The 17,851-nt window shown below is 41.1% G+C and overlaps 1 protein-coding gene across 5 annotated transcripts in view; it reads right to left on the bottom strand.

Annotated features, from left to right (window-relative positions):
• ADK (adenosine kinase) overlaps nt 1-17,851 on the bottom strand; it is a 569,255-nt gene that overhangs the window by 6,430 nt on the left and 544,974 nt on the right. For 4 of the 5 annotated variants that reach the window (XM_073581043.1, XM_073581045.1, XM_073581047.1 and 1 more), the window contains one exon: nt 1,980-2,066. The exons of the other annotated variant lie outside the window; for it this stretch is intronic. In XM_073581043.1, the coding sequence (XP_073437144.1) occupies nt 1,980-2,066 (87 nt within the window). The remainder of the gene's footprint in view (nt 1-1,979; nt 2,067-17,851) is intronic. 5 annotated transcript variants of the gene reach the window in all.

Below are 17,851 nucleotides of genomic sequence, written 5' to 3'. Positions count from 1 at the left end.
TCTATATCCATAATGTAGTCAGACTGCCTATAGAACTCCTGCATTGTCGGTGGTTCTTCACTAATCCAATATCTGGCAATCAATTTCCTCGCAATATACAACAGTCTAGCTATTGCTAGTTTATGGCAACTCGATACCCCAATCTCCTCAACATACCCCAAAATACATATCAGAGGGTCCCTTTGAATTCTATAGTTATATACCCTTCCAATAGCGGCCGTCACTTCCACTCAAAACGTATTTAATTTTTTCACATTGCCATAGCATGTGAACAATCCCAGCCCCTTCGGTCCGACACCTCTGGCATTCGGAGGTTTGTCTCAACCCGGCCTTGTATAGCCTATCTGGAGTCCTATACGCTCTATGGAGCACATATAACTGCGAATGTCTGGCCGATTCACTCAGTGATAACTTAGGTATACACTCCATTATTGTTTCCCATTTATCTTCCTCTATATCCCCTACCTCTTTTTCCCCATTTCTCTTTTGCTTTAATTGGATACCTTTGAAGGAAGGCAAACAGTAGATCCCTAGATATACCTGAAACAACACCTCTCGTTCCCCCTTTTGCACAGACATAGTTTACCAGAATATCCGCCTGAACCATCATATTAACTGTTTTACTCTGAGTTCTGTAAGCGTGGTGAAATTGCCTGTACTGAAACCTACAGATCTCCGGCAGTCCATAAACCACCTGTAGTTTTTCAAAAGGTAGCAACTCCTGCGGTCTTATTTTTTGCGGGACGAGTTGACGTTTTTATTGGTACCATTTTCGGGCACTTGACATTTTTTGATCGCTTTTTATTCCGATTTTTGGGACGCAGAATGAACAAAAACCAGCATTTCAAGAATTTCTTTTGGGTGGTGCGTTTACACCGTCCCGCGTGCGGTAAAATTGATAAACCAGTTTTATTCTTCGGGTCAGTATGATTACAGCGATACCTCATTTATGTCTTTTATGTTTTGGCACTTTTATGCAATGAAAACAATTTTATATAAAAAATAATTATTTTTGCATCGCTTTATTCTGCGAGCTATAACTTTATTTTTTCGCTGATGACGCTGTGTGGCGGCTCGTTTTTTGTGGGACAAGATGACGTTTTCAGCGGTACCATGGTTATTTATATCTGTCTTTTTGATCGCGCGTAATTGCACTTTTTGTTCAGCGGTATGATAATAAAGCATTATTTTTTGCTTAGTTTTTTATTATTTTTTAAGGGGTTCGCTAAAGGGGTTAACTAATGGGACAGTTTTATAGGGCGGGTCGTTACGGACTCGGCGATGCTAAATGTGTACTTTTATTGTATTTTCTTATTTCCAAAAAATGAATTTATTAGGGAATATATATATTTTTTTAATTAATTTAGCGATTTTTTATAAATTATCTTTAAACTTTTTTTTTTTTTTTTTAACTTTATTACATTGTCCCAGGGGGGACATCACTGTCATGTGTCAGATCGCTGTGACAGATCAGCGATCTGACACAGGCGCTGCACAAGGCTTTCTCATGCTTGCGCTCTGCAGGCAGTGAGGAAGCCGCCTCCCTGCAAGCCCCCGAAGGTCCCCGCCGCCATATTGGATTCGAGGACTTGCAGGGAAGGAGGCCCCCCCGAGGCAGCAGCGCTGCACATTGCACTGCTGCGGGAGTCTCAGGGAAGCACGGAGGGAGCCCCCTCCCTGCCAATGTTTCCCTAAACCCCAGGTGCACTGCGATCGTGTTTGATTGCAGTGTGCCATGGGTTAACGTGCCGGGGGCGGTCCGTGACCGCCCCTGACACGTAGTTCCGGGTGTCAGCTGTGATAATCAGCTGACACCCGGCCGCGATCAGCGCTGATCGCTATGACGTACTATCCCGTCCATGGGCACAGGGGCCCGGGTCACATGGATGGGATAGTACGTCAGATGTCAGGAAGGGATTAAAAGCGGAATTTAAAAAAATCTACGATTCTAATAAAATCACAAAAGAAAAGTAACTTACCTCCAACAAAAGCATCCCCTGCTCCATTGGTGTCCACAATTTTACTCTGGTCAATTTCTAACACAGGGAATGACACAACTTCATCAGCTGGAGAGAAAACAAATCGTCATTATGTCACCATACTGAATGTGGATCTTAAGAAAAGCAAAATAGCCCAATACTTTGCACAAGACAAATGGCAATGGCCTGAAAATAGGGCCTGCCATAATAATAAATGGTTCCACTCCATAGACATATATATATATAAACCAAGAGAAACAAAGTGATTGGATCCAAGATTTTATGAAAATATCAAATTTTATTATCACAAATATACACAGAAACATACAATAATCATAGCACAGTTGCATGTAAAATATGACACCAAACGCCAGGTAAGGAGATAAAAGTGAATCATCAGCAGAGCACCATCTCGCTAAAACCACCTGCAGTGAAGAAGCCCTAATGGAATGCGGGCAAAATGCCGCTGCCTGTATGAAATCCTGTCATAACCATAATAGGTATAAAATGGCAAAGGACACCCAGAATAAGAGATTTCTTCACGTATCTGAGCACTATTAGGTAAGCGCTCCTACTGTTTGACCATTTTGCCATTATGGCATGATTATGGATTGTGGAACCGCTAATTACCGCTAACTTCTCCCTGCTATGTCTAGCTTGTTCTGGGTGTCCTTTGCCATTTTATACCTATTATGGTTATGACAGGATTTCATACAGGCAGCGGCATTTTGCCCACATTCCATTAGGGCTTCTTCACTGCAGGTGGTTTTAGCGAGATGGTGCTCTGCTGATGATTCCCATTTAGCTCCTTACCTGGCGTTTGGTGTCATATTTTATATGCAACTGTGCTATGATTATTGTATGTTTCTGTGTATATTTGTGATAATAAAATTTGATATTCTCTATGAATGTGGATCATACCTACATGACATGCCAATGAACGCAATTCACCAAGTAGAAAGTGCATTGGAAATTCAGTATTTATCAATTAAAAAGACCTATGGAAATACACTGCAGAAAGAACCACAACTTTAAGGCTACATTCACACAGGTTTGTGAGACGTCATAGTGCTCTCACTATTTTTCTAAAGCAGCATGCAGACCCCTAGAGTGTCATGCGTCCATACCAGGGCTGTGGAGTCGGAGTCCGTATAAAATGGACCGACTCAGACTCCTAAAATATGTAATAAATTGGGTACAGTAGTTCAATGCAGAATATGCTGAATATTTTTTCATAGGAATTTGGGAAAGTTATGAAATGTCCTATAAATGGCTGTTCCATTCCTGATCTAAGGCCACATTCACACACAGCGTTTTTGCTGCGTTTTTTGAGGATAAGTTTTTCATCTGCAAAAGCAGATCAGCTTTTTAAAAAACTGCATCACCTGAAAGGTTTTTGAGCTCATAGATAATGTTTTCAATAGCAAAAGCAGATTAGAAAAACGCCGCACAAACTGACATGCTCATTCAGCCCAAAAACGGATCCTCACAAAACAATGTGTCTGAATGTCATATCTTGAAATCCATTGACTTTGCTGGGATGCCCAGAGTCACTGCATTTTACTGCAAAAAACGGATCCGCAAAAACGCTGTGTGAGAATCATGGCCGTAGCCAGCGAGGGACAGTGGGGGCAGCTGCCCCACCCCAGAAGCAGGGGAACGCACCTATCAAAACTCATTTGTATGCTGCAGTGCTCCAGTCCTGCACCAGCTCCAGACTGCAGGGGGCAATCTCCCCTCCTCTGTCCTGCCTTCTGCAGTCTTCACCAGAGAGAGAAGGGGGAGGGGTGCCTTCCCTGCACAGGAACAGATTCCTGGGCCCCGAGCTGGAGAAAGTTGTGCACACGCTGCAGCTGGCAATAAGAGATAGTCTGCAAGAGGGGCATGCTGGAAATCTGATTGGAAAAGTGAGGAAATTGGTTATTGCCGCCAGAACCCCTAAAATTGATTCCATCTTGAAGAGACGTGCTGGGAAGGGCAATTGTCGATCAAGCCACTCGGTGGGGCAGCACTTATTTAATCATTGAGCAATTGCTTGAACTAAAACAGTTTCTTATAGATATGGCGAACCCTCAGGTAACCCTAAATGAAGGTCAATGGACACAGGTGGCTGAATTGAAGGAATTGCTTAATCACCCATTTACCGTGACTAAAAAATTACAAGCTGAGGATTTAACTCCTGGCATTTTCATAAGGGAGTGGAAGAACTTGCTATTTTTCCAGTCCCAAGGAGGAGGTTTAATCGCAGATGGCATTTCTGCTTCAATGAAACGAATAGAGACACAGCTATTGGAAAATAAAATTTTTCTGGCAGCTGTTTATGTGGACCCATGTCATCGTATACTGCTTGATGATCAACAGTTTACTAAAGGAAAAGAAGCTCTGACTGAGGTAGCAGTTAGGATGAGTGGCCTACAGGAGGACTGCCAGGCGCAAGAGGACTTGGGTCCTGACAGTGCTACAGCTGTCATATCTTCATCCTCATCAGATGAGGTGTTTGACTTTGACAAGTATTTGGATGACATGGAGCAGACAAAGCGTTGCTGCAAGGAAAAAGACTTCACTCCGTCTCCTATAGCAAGCAGATTGACCATATTTTAGCAAAATGTTTCGCTTGCTCTCAAAGAAATAGAAAAATTCAACCATTCACCAAAACTGACTGTGCATGAGGCAATTCCTTTATACCCGGAAATTGTTAGAGATGTTGCCCATGTGGTTACGGCTTTGCCTCCATCCCAAGCTAGTGTAGAGAGGTTGTTCTCTGGCCTTAAAATTATTAGGTCAGATTTGAGGTCATCTATGAAGGATCTGATGGAGGCAATTCTATTTCTTAGAACAAATTCATAGACTGCACAAATGTTATTTAGTATGTTTTTGTTGATAACTCTTTTTTGCCACTTACATAGTTTTTATTATATATATATATATATATATATATATATATATATATATATATATATATATATATATATACACACATATATATATATATATATATATATACACATATATATATATATATATATATATATATATATATATACACACATATATATATATACACACACACACACACAAAATATATATATGTAATCGATATTACATATTTACAATTTGTTAGTTTTTTGTGTTCTAAAGTTGTATTCCAATAAATATATATTATGTTCTATCTAAATATCTATTATTGTATCATAAAAATGATTAAATGTCTGATGTTCACATTGTACTAAAATAAATTTTTCACTTAAATATAAGCAATATATGTGGGAGTCGGAGTTGGAGTCTGTGTAAGGGAAATTGAGGAGTCGGAGTCGCAGGTTTGGCTTACCGACTCCACAGCCCTGGTCCATACACGTATCTACTGCATAAAGGGTCTGTGTCTCCGGTTCACGAGACTCACTGCGTGTCCTATTTTCATCTGTTTTGTGGATCAGACTCTGCTATTGTGGCTGTAGCACTTTTGGGGGGAGATTTTCAGAAATCAGGAAAAAACGTGGAGATTTTGCAGTCACAATGTATAGTCAGCAATTCTAGACATGTTCAGGTTATTAGAGGGAATTATTATTTTCAGGGCTGCGATAACTATCATGACAAGACGATTTGTGGCTGGGAGATATCGACATGAAGGTCTGACCAGATGGAGAACAAAAAGGAGAAAGAGGCTCTAATTAGACGAGACATCAGCGGTAAGTGCCTGGATATAGATAGAAAAATATTCAGGATTGAGAGTCCTCAGTAGTTGATACCTTTTAATGGCTAACTGAAAAGATGGTAACACATTGCAAGCTTTCGAGACTACTCAGGTCTCTTCATCAGGCTAGACTAATACATAATGGATATAGATATTATTCTGCATCTGTTCTGTGTGACGAAGTGAAAATACCTTACACCACATTCTCACATTCGTGTGCTGCCAGATTTTTTTTTTTTTAATCAGACGGCACACGGACTTGTAGAGTTTTATAGATCCAATTACACATCTGTGAAAATCACATCTTAGTGTACTCAGTTACTGTATACAGCACCGTCCTTAATTACAGTTCATTACATAGTTTCCTCTTTTAATAAGTATAACACCTTCCTTTAGTATGGACAATCCTCTAGTTACATACGAGGCAGTCCCTTATAAAGCGTCCTCTGCTGTTATGTACAGTGCTGTCTCTTACATAACGTATTCTCATTATTTTTGTTATTCTTAATAGAATATAAAATGACTGCTGATGGAGCAGCCGGTGACCAGATGATTAGTCGCCTCCATTAGAAAGGAAGCTTTCCCATGCTCCATCAGCAGTTATTGCATTATACAGCTAACAAGACAGGACGGTATGTAATAAAAAACAGGGTGCCATATAATCGGATATACAAGCGATGGAGCTGTACATTAAAAGAGAGTGCACTGTGTAATAAGGGATCGGAGATATACATAATAAAAGGAGACTAAGATTATGACTATGTACAGTAAAGACCAAAAGTTTGGACACACCTTCTCATTCAATGAGTTTTCTTTATTTTCATGACTATGAAAATTGTAGATTCACTCTGAAGGCATCAAAACTATGAATTAACACATGTGGAATTATCTAATTAACAAAAAAGTGTGAAACAACTGAAAATATGTCTTATATTCTAGGTTCTTCAAAGTAGCCACCTTTTGCTTTAATTACTGCTTTGCACTCTCTTGGCATGCTCTTGATGAGCTTCAAGAGGTAGTCACCAGAAATGGTCTTCCAACAGTCTTGAAGGAGTTCCCAGAGATGCTTAGCACTTGTTGCCCCTTTTGCCTTCACTCTGCGGTCCAGCTCACTCCAAACCATCCCGATTGGGTTCAGGTCTGGTGACTGTGGAGGCCAGGTCATCTGGCGTAGCACCCCATCACTCTCCTTCTTGGTCAAATAGCCCTTACACAACCTGGAGGTGTGTTTAGGGTCATTGTCCTGTTGAAAAATAAATGATGGTTTAACTAAAAGCAAACTGGATGGAATAGCATGCCGCTGCAAGATGCTGTGGTAGCCATGCTGGTTCAGTATGCCTTCAATTTTGAATAAATCCCCGACAGTGTCACCAGCAAAGCACCCCCACACCATCACACCTCCTCCTCCATGCTTCATGGTGGGAACCAGGCATGTAGAGTCCATCCGTTCACCTTTTCTGCGTCGCACAAAGACACGGTGGTTGGAACCAAAGAACATAAATTTGGACTCATCAGACCAAAGCACAGATTTCCACTGGTCTAATGTCCATTCCTTGTGTTCATTAGCCCACACAAGTCTCTTCTGCTTGTTGCCGGTCTTTAGCAGTGGTTTCCTAGCAGCTATTTTGCCATGAATGCCTGCTGCACAAAGTCTCCTTTTAACAGTTGTTGTAGAGATGTGTCTGCTGCTAGAACTCTGTGTGGCACTGACCTGGTCTCTAATCTGAGCTGCTGTTAACCTGCGATTTCTGAGGCTGGTGACTCGGATGAACTTATCCTCTGCAGCAGAGGTGACTCTTGGTCTTCCTATCCTGGGCCGTTCCTCATGTGAGCCAGTTTCTTTGTAGAGCTTGATGGTTTTTGCCACTGCACTTGGGGACACTTTCAAAGTTTTCCCAATTTTTTGGACTGACTGACCTTCATTTCTTAAAGTAATGATGGCCACTCATTTTTCTTTACTTAGCTGCTTTTTTCTTGCCATAATACAAATTCTAACAGTCTATTCAGTAAGACTATCAGCTGTGTATCCACCAGACTTCTGCACAACACAACTAATGGTCCCAACCCCATTTATAAGGCAAGAAATCCCACTTATTAAACCTGACAGGGCACACCTGTGAAGTGAAAACCAGTTCCGGTGACTACCTCTTGAAACTCATCAAGAGAATGCCAAGAGTGTGCAAAGCAGTAACCAAAGCAAAAGGTGGCTACTTTGAAGAACCTAGAATACAAGACATACAGTATTTTCAGTTGTTTCACACTTTTTTGTTAGTTATATAATTCCACATGTGTTAATTCATAGTTTTAAATAAATAAATAATCTTTATTTTTATATAGCGCTACCATATTCCGCAGCGCTTTACAGTTTGCACACATTATCATCACTGTCCCCGATGAGGCTCACAATCTAAATTCCCTATCAGTATGTCTTTAGAGTGTGGGAGGAAACCGGAGTACCCGGAGGAAACCCACGCAAACACGGGGAGAACATACAAACTCCTTGCAGATGTTGTCCTTGGTGGGATTCGAACCCAGGACCCCAGCGCTGCAAGGCTGCAGCGCTAACCACTGAGCCACCGTGCTGCCCAGTTTTGATGTCTTCAGAGTGAATCTACAATTTTCATAGTCATGAAAATAAAGAAAACTCTTTGAATGAGGTGTGTCCAAACTTTTGGTCTGTACTGTATATGAATGAATATACAGTGCTGTGCAAATTAATTGGGACAAAGCATTTTTTTTTTATTTTAAAGTAAAATCGTACGTTGGTTACCAGTCAGTGATTCAAACCAGTTTTAACTGCTTTGAACAGGTGTGAGGGTACAACCTTGAGTAACAAAATGTGATTTGACTTGTTTTAGTCAGAAAATAACAGCTTGCTGCCCCCTCAGCTTCAGTTGAGAGCTTGTTTCTGTGAGGAGTGGTTTAGTGTACTTTTTCTCTGTGTGATTCGTGCCTGTAAAAATGGATGTTACTCCACGGAAGAGGTCTAGAATTATTACTCTTAATGAACATACAAGTCTGACTGTAAGAAAAATCGCTTCCACCGTTGGTATTGGAAAATCTACCGTTTCAAGAATAATTCGCAGATACAATGAAACTGGATCATTTTCTCCAAAACGAAAAGGGAAATGTGGAAGAAAAAGGAAAACGACACCAAGAACTGATAAAACACTTATCAGAAATAGTAAAATTAATGCAAGAAAAACAAGTAAAGACCTCTAAAGAGACTTGTTTGCTGCAGGTATTGATATTAACGATTCGACTGTACGGCGCAGGCTTCTGGAAGTTGGTCGAAGGGCAACAATGCCAGTAAAGAAACAACTTCTGACATCTCCAATGAAGGCAAAACGACTCGCATGGGCAAAAAAATATAAATCTTGGACAACTAGCCAGTGGAAATAGGTAATTTTCAGTGATGAAACCCATCTTTTTGTTCAAGGGTACAGAGCAAATGTTGTTAGAAGAAGCAAAAATGAACCACTGTGAGATGATCATATTCAACAAACTGTAAAACACCCTCAAAAACAGATGTTTTGGGGCTTTTTTACAGCTGATGGCACAGGGAGCTTATTTCCTGTCAATGGTATTATGAATTCATCCAAATACATAGTCGTTTTAAAACATTTTATTGTGCCATTCATGCGTAAATATGAAGGGACATTCCAACAAGATTTGGCTCCATGCCACAATTCCAAGTGTGTGAAGAAATTCCTGGAAGAAAATAAAGTAAAAGTGCTGGACTGGCCTGGCAATTCACCAGACTTAAATCCTATAGAAAATTTGTGGAGCATTGTGAAGAGACGTCTTGGCAAAATGGACTGTACAACCAAAGAACGCATGACAAACCGTGCCATACAAGTGTGGTTCCATGATGAAGAATTGAAGAAATTATGCAAAAACTTGGTAGAATCAGTGCCAAAACACACTGAAAATCTCATATCTGCTAAAGCAGGACATATTTCTTACTAAAATTAGTATGTAACAGTGCATTATAACATTTTATTAAATATTCAAAAACATGTTTTTTTGCTTTGTACCCATCACTTTGCACAAACAAGGTATATATACAGTGGGGCAAAAAAGTATTTAGTCAGTCAGCAATAGTGCAAGTTCCACCACTTAAAAAGATGAGAGGCGTCTGTAATTTACATCATAGGCAGACCTCAACTATGGGAGACAAACTGAGAAAAAAAAATCCAGAAAATCACATTGTCTGTTTTTTTTTCATTTTATTTGCATATTATGGTGGAAAATAAGTATTTGGTCAGAAACAAAATTTCATCTCAATACTTTGCGATATATCCTTTGTTGGCAATGACAGAGGTCAAACGTTTTCTGTAAGTCTTCACAAGGTTGCCACACACTGTTGTTGGTATGTTGGCCCATTCCTCCATGCAGATCTCCTCTAGAGCAGTGATGTTTTTGGCTTTTCGCTTGGCAACACGGACTTTCAACTCCCTCCAAAGGTTTTCTATAGGGTTGAGATCTGGAGACTGGCTAGGCCACTCCAGGACATTGAAATGCTTCTTACGAAGCCACTCCTTCGTTGCCCTGGCGGTGTGCTTTGGATCATTGTCATGTTGAAAGACCCAGCCACGTTTCATCTTCAATGCCCTTGCTGATGGAAGGAGGTTTGCACTCAAAATCTCACGATACATGGCCCCATTCATTCTTTCATGTACCCGGATCAGTCGTCCTGGCCCCTTTGCAGAGAAACAGCCCCAAAGCATGATGTTTCCACCACCATGCTTTACAGTAGGTATGGTGTTTAATGGATGCAACTCAGTATTCTTTTTCCTCCAAACACGACAAGTTGTGTTTCTACCAAACAGTTCCAGTTTGGTTTCATCAGACCATAGGACATTCTCCCAAAACTCCTCTGGATCATCCAAATGCTCTCTAGCAAACTTCAGACGGGCCCGGACATGTACAGGCTTAAGCAGTGGGACACGTCTGGCACTGCAGGATCTGAGTCCATGGTGGCGTAGTGTGTTACTTATGGTAGGCCTTGTTACATTGGTCCCAGCTCTCTGCAGTTCATTCACTAGGTCCCCCCGCGTGGTTCTGGGATTTTTGCTCACCGTTCTTGTGATCATTCTGACCCCACGGGGTGGGATTTTGCGTGGAGCACCAGATCGAGGGAGATTATCAGTGGTCTTGTATGTCTTCCATTTTCTAATTATTGCTCCCACAGTTGATTTCTTCACTCCAAGCTGGTTGGCTATTGCAGATTCAGTCTTCCCAGCCTGGTGCAGGGCTACAATTTTGTTTCTGGTGTCCTTTGACAGCTCTTTGGTCTTCACCATAGTGGAGTTTGGAGTCAGACTGTTTGAGGGTGTGCACAGGTGTCTTTTTATACTGATAACAAGTTTAAACAGGTGCCATTACTACAGGTAATGAGTGGAGGAAAGAGGAGACTCCTAAAGAAGAAGTTACAGGTCTGTGAGAGCCAGAAATCTTGATTGCTTGTTTCTGACCAAATACTTATTTTCCACCATAATATGCAAATGAAATGAAAAAAAAACAGACAATGTGATTTTCTGGATTTTTTTTTTCTCGGTTTGTCTCCCAAAGTTGAGGTCTACCTATGATGTAAATTACAGACGCCTCTCATCTTTTTAAGTGGTGGAACTTGCACTATTGCTGACTGACTAAATACTTTTTTGCCCCACTGTATATTGCTCTTGTTTGAGGTAACCGGGCTCCCAATGCCATGCTTCCCTTTTATAGAAACTAATGTCATTGAGCTGCAGCTAACAACAGCTGTTACTGTACGTTGGAATGTCCAATGTCAGACTCCACTGATTTGATACCAATGACCTATTCCAAGGTAATCAATAATAGCTGCCAAGAAAACCCCTTTAATTACAGAGTGCATTTCACAGTACCTCATTTAAAGAGAACCTGTCAGGAGAATTTATCCCTATAAAATGCCACAAGCGCAGCATCAGACCCACAACTTCTTTCCAGGCTACCTTGCCCTACCACTCACTGCTAGTCACCAATCCTCGGCTGTCTATCATATTATTGGTATTTATGACTATACGGAATTGTCTTTGTATTTGATTGCCTGGGATTTACAAGCTATACTTATTGTACATTATTATTTTCACTTTGACTGATACAGAAAACCATAGATCTCTTATTAGGAGTATGGCTTAGGTAGCCATGTGGTCCGGTATCGTGGACAGTAGGTGGTAGTCATATGCTACATGTGAGTGTTTTAATTAGTTCTTTTTTAATGAAAAACTATAAGCATTTTATTTTTAGAAAATGTATCCCGGATTGCATCCATGCATTATTCTTGGTCAACAATTTACATATTTGGATTTGCGCGCTTACTTCATTAGCTAGTTTTCTTCATTAGGTTGGGGCTACATGGCGACATGTTGCACAACAGTAATTACTGGATAACCAAAACCACCACTGGAAATCATTAGATGTCATGGAGCTATGTGACAGTCAGACTTCAGTTTAGTGTGACACGGGTTACCATGTCACCCTATCCTATCGTGCTACTTTTTGAGGCAGAACAGCAACCACTGTGATAGAAAATGAACAGTCAATTAAATTAGTCAGATATCATTGGTTTCAGTCATAGGCAGGTTTTGCCACTGCCAACATTTTCTAATTTCCATTCCTCTTACTAAATATATTGATTGCTCTCAGTAAAAGAAACAAAATAATAATCTTGCAGATATGAGACCTTTTACTGACTAACAAAAATAAAAAGTAATGTTACAAAGCAATCTTTCACGACTCCTTCAGGAGTGCTGTCTGAAGAAACAGCTTCATGTATATAAAATATATCTGAACTAATCTCTCTATATCTTCCCACACAATCTCTGGTCCTCCCAGAACCTTCCACTCTCTAATGTGTACGTTCCTCACCTAATCGTGTCTAAAACCTCTCTCCCTAGTATCCCCCGTCCTCAGAAATTCTCTACCCCACATTTCCCATTATCCACCACATTCAAGATGAAACTTGAAAACCTATCTTAAGAATGGGTACTGCCTGCAATGACTGTTTGTGGCTCACCATTACCAGAACTGCCACCTCACCAACACAAGAGATACTATATTTTCCCCAACCTACTGTCTTCTTCTCCATCACCCTGTAGACTGTTAGTTTGCAAGTGCAAGGTCCTCTTCCCTCTGTACCATTCTGCCATTGTTAGTTTGCTCACTGTAATCTAATTATATTTTGTATGTAAAGGGTCTGTCACACTAAACGATATCGCTAGCAATATCGCTATAACGTCACTGGTTTTGTGACGTAGCAGCGATATTGCTATGTCTGATACTTACCTCCGACCGGCTCCCCCGCTGCTCATCGCTGGTCGCGCGAGAACGTCCTGGACTGTTTCTCGTCGTCAGCTTCCTGTGGCGCCGACGAGCGACACGTGGACGCGGGCAGGACGACGTCAGGATCGCCTCGTCTGACAGATAAGTAGCGACCACCGACCCCTGCTATGTCGCTGGTGAGATCTGCCTGTGTGGCAGCTCACTAGCAACCACTTAGCTATGCACCAGCGATCCTGACCGGGTCATATCGCTGGTCGGGATTGCTGGTGCATCGCTAAGTGTGACAGTACCATAACCTTTTATGTACAGCACCATGGAATCAATGGTGCTCTAAAAAGAAGAATAAATGCATACATTATATATCTCAGAGACCTTTTGTAATAAATTGATATAAAAAAAACAACGAGCTTGGGTAATAAACCAAGTGTAATATCACACTTGCAGGACAAACAAAGTAGTTGTGAAAGCTTGCTTTGTAACATCAATTATTTTATATTAGCCATTAATGGGTCTCAAGATGAGAAGGTCTGGAATCATACGTTTGCCTTTTTTATCCCATTAATCCAAAACATTAAAAAAAAAAAATCCAGAACAACTAGGATCCTGGGAGCTGCACTGGTGTATCGGCCAGATATAACATCACCATAAGAAGGAAAAGGTGGTACTCATTGTCCTTTAATAACTCCTTCATTGCATGAAAAATGAAAACTTGGTTGCAGGAGAAATGGAACATGTAAATGATGATGGCCATTTGAAGCCTCAACAAGTCCTTGAATTTCAAGAACCCATTGACGCACAGGGACTTGCAAAATGGCTGTTGTCCATTACATGTTCGATTTCTCCAGCAACATTGTTTCAATTTCTCATGCAATAAAGGAGTTTTTAAGGGACGGTGAGTCCCACCTTTTCCTACTTACATTGATGTCATTAATAGGTCCCATAACTAAAAGATTGCTTTTTCTCTTTTTGAGATCAGTCAATCTTTTTTCTAACTGGTTTACAGGGTACCAAATAATTTTAGATTTTACTATAACTAGACAGAAATATGGAAATGACAAAAATTGTAAAGCATCAGTGAGACCAAACCTCAAAACCTGCTAATGCAAACAAGTCCTTGGGTCAAATAGAAAGCGTTAAGCAGGAAGGGAAGACTGGAATTTTAGATACCAAAACCATAAGCAGAGCTGTGTAGGAATCGGAGAATCCGCTTTGCCACCATTTATTAGAAGATTAAATATTTCAGACCGATTATTTTGGCTTTTAATCAGTCCAATGTAATAAAGAATACAACTGCTAAGAAATGTATAGTATTTCCATACGAATATCTGTGTACTCTGCAACTTTAGTGTAATGTTATTTGTCTAGGTTCTGCCTGACCCAAGAGGGCCTCAAGATCAAGCATTTGGAGACTCGTACATAGATCATCTTTCATAAGTTAGAAAAACGTGTGCATACTTCTGGATAACAGTTGTTCATTACAGCTTGTGGTTAGTATAAGCTGGACACAGGAAATGCAATATAGACATGTAAAATGAGTCAGCAGTTTTAACCCTTTTTCCAAAAACTGCAATATTTTCCCTCAAATGTTTTTATTAAATTATTCTTAAGGTATATGTGAAGCAATTATAAGGTGCTATTAAGTACCTGCTATTTAAAGCCTTTTATGGGACTGTGCGTACATTCAACTAAAGGTTTTTTCTGCTTAACTTATGTATGGATTTGCACTTTCTGGAGAGGTTTTAATTAACTTTTTTTATGTTAATTAAAACATCTCCAGAAAGTGCAAATCCATACATAAGTTAAGCAGAGCTCTTGATTTCTAAAGTTGCAGCACTTTACAGAATGCTGACAATGTTCAGGCTGACATACCACAAGTAAGAGCCACAGTGGACAACTCAAAATTCAGATCATTTATGAAAGCTCTGGCCAGTCTGCAGTACCCAACGCAATTCTACCGGCAGGCTGTTGTTGTATAAAGGCCCCATTACACTAAACGATGCACCAGCGATCCCGACAGCGATACGACCTTGTCAGGATCGCTGGTGCATCGCTACATGATCGCTGGTGAGCTGCTAAACAGGCAGCTTCACCAGCAGCGAGGACGCTGGTATCTAAGGTAAATATCGGGTTACTAAGCTGCGCGCGTCACTTAGTTACCCGATGTGTACCTTAGAAACCTGCGTGCTCGCAGCTCCCGGCGCGAGCACGCAGGTTTCTAAGGTACACATCGGGTAACTAAGCGGCGCGCGTCACTAACCCAATACTTACTTTGGTTACCAGCTCCCAGCGCCTGCTTAGAGCGCTGGGAGCGTCGCTGATCGTTGGCTCCCGCTGCCACACGCAGCAATGGGCGCTGGCCAGCGGGAGAGCAACGATCAAAAAACGGCCGTGCACGATCAGCGCTATCCAGCACGCGGGGGGTCGGTCGCTGATCCCCGTCACACACAGCGATCTCACTGGTGAGATCGCTGTGACGTCACAAAATCATCGATCTCGCTAATGAGATTGCTGTGTGTGACAGGGCCTTTAGACTTTTCGACAGTCAGATGTACCCTGCCTAGCATATCTAGTTAATGACACATTTTTCAGAGTTAGATAAGTGTGTTAAATAGGGATGAACAAATGTGCTCGGTGATACTCCGATATCACTCGAGCATCAGGTAGCGCATATGCGCTTGTTACTAGGCAATGGGCAGTGCTCGATGTAAATCTCTAATCCCCATCCCACATGTTTGGCGCCTGTTACATATCCAATAAGCATGTGGGGACTGCCTGTGCGCCAATGTAATGCTGTAGCCATCTTGGTTGTGGCATTACTGTGATTGGATGGCCATGTGACATCAGGGGTTATAAAAGGACAGGTGCCTGCAGGCTCGGCACACTGACCATAGCATTGCAATGTTCTGTGACACTTCGTATTGGAGGGAGTGATTGTCCAGACCTGTGTGTGCACAGTATAACGAATCAGAGCCCTGTAGTGTTGATACAGGTGCTGAAGGTGAGCCATCATACTAACAGCCCTTGTAAGGGCTAATCATTTTCTTTGTTATTTGTATTACATACATTCTGCATTTAGTCTAGGGAGGAAGAGAGTTTTTCAGGAGCAGGAAGAGTGGTGGAATTCAGTCTGTAAACAGGGATTAGGGCTGTGCAGTGCTTTGCAAAATATATAGCTGAGGCATTTTTTTTAATTTTTTGTGTGTTTGAAAAAAAAATTTAATATAGTGTGTGAAACTTCACATTAGACCCCCAGCAGCTTGCATTGTCTGTCTCTCCACTCTTGATTTCCAAGGTCTAGTGTGAAGTTTCCACAATCAGTGAGGGTTTGGGGAGCCATGTCATCTGCTGGTGTAGGTACACTGTGTTTTATCAAGACCGAAGTCAGCGCAGCCCTCTACCAGGATATTTTAGAGCACTTCATGCTCCCTCTGCCAACAAGCTTTTTGGAGATGGAAATTTCATTCTCCAGGAGAACTTGGCACCTGTCCACACTGCCAAAAGTACCAATACCTGGTTTATAAACAACAGTATCACTGTGCTTGATTGGCCAGCAAACTCACCTGACCTTAACCCCATAGAGAATCTATGGGGTATTATCAAGAGGAAGATGAGAGACAACAGACCCAACAATGCAGACGAGCTGAAGGCTGCTATCAAAGCAACCTGGGGTTCCATAACACCTCAGCAGTGCCACAGGCTGATCACCTCCATGCCACACCACATTGATGCAGTAATTGATGCAAAAGGAGCCCAGACCAAGTATTGAGTGCATTTACTGAACATACATTTCAGTAGGCCAACATTTCAAATTTTAAAATCATTTTTTCAAGCTGGTGTTACAAAGTATTTTAATTTGCTGAAATAATTACTTTTGGGTTTTTATTGGCTGTAAGCCATAGTCATCAACATTAACAAAAATGAACACTTGAAATAGATCACTGTCTGTGATGACTATATATGAATTTAACTTTTTGTATTGAAGAACTGAAAAATTAACTTTATGATATTCTAATTTTGTGAGATGCACCTGTAGACAGTGTTGGGGTGTGATTTATGCTCACTTTACATCCTATAACAGAGGTCAAGTGATTGAGTGAGAGGAGATAAATTAACATTTATGGTCATACCACACGTCATGTGCAAAGTAGAAATGAGCGGAGAGAGAGATTTTCCAGCTCTAACATTCGGGTCTGTTGATTTCTATGGGGTGTGGGTTCAGGTTCAAGTTCGGCTACAGTTCTTCTACCTGAACTGAACTTTGTACTAAAGTTTAATCGAACCAGAGGAACCCGAATGTCTACGGATCCTCTCATCCCTAGTGCTGAGAAGTGTGTACATGACAATGTCCAAAATTGATGTGTTATTTTTTCAGATTATATTTCAAGCAGAAAAAAAAAAAAAAAAAAAAAAAGAAGAGGGTTGTGGTTAACAGTGGTGACTTGACCGCACCTGCCTTTTACATATTGGTCCTTCCTTCATTCATAGAATTCAAAATGACGATAATAATTGAACTAATTCATTTTTAATTATAATGCGAAAACACCCTTTTTTTTTTTTTTAACAGATTGGGACACGATTAAACCTCCTATTAGATGGTCCTATATGAAGAAACATCACCAAATGCTGGAATTCCTCCTTTGTGATGCTTTGCCAGGCCTTTACTGGAGTTGACAGTTGTTTATTTTTTACTAGATTATGGCCCGATGCTATCGCATCGGGAGGATGCGATAGCATCACACCTCTTGCCATGTTAACCCTCAACACACACACTCCTCTCACCTTTCACCATCTTCACTCACTCTTTCACTCCACATACGACCCCTTCTCTCACTCCGTCTCTCATACTCACGCCGTCATCGCCGCTGCTCCACGATCC

The sequence above is a fragment of the Dendrobates tinctorius genome, unplaced genomic scaffold, assembly GCF_039654945.1.
Source record: "Dendrobates tinctorius isolate UK_male_01 unplaced genomic scaffold, ASM3965494v1 ptg000068l, whole genome shotgun sequence".
Taxonomy (NCBI): domain Eukaryota; kingdom Metazoa; phylum Chordata; class Amphibia; order Anura; family Dendrobatidae; genus Dendrobates; species Dendrobates tinctorius.
Note: the sequence above shows the minus strand (reverse complement) of the source record. Positions and strands in the feature narration are given on the sequence as shown.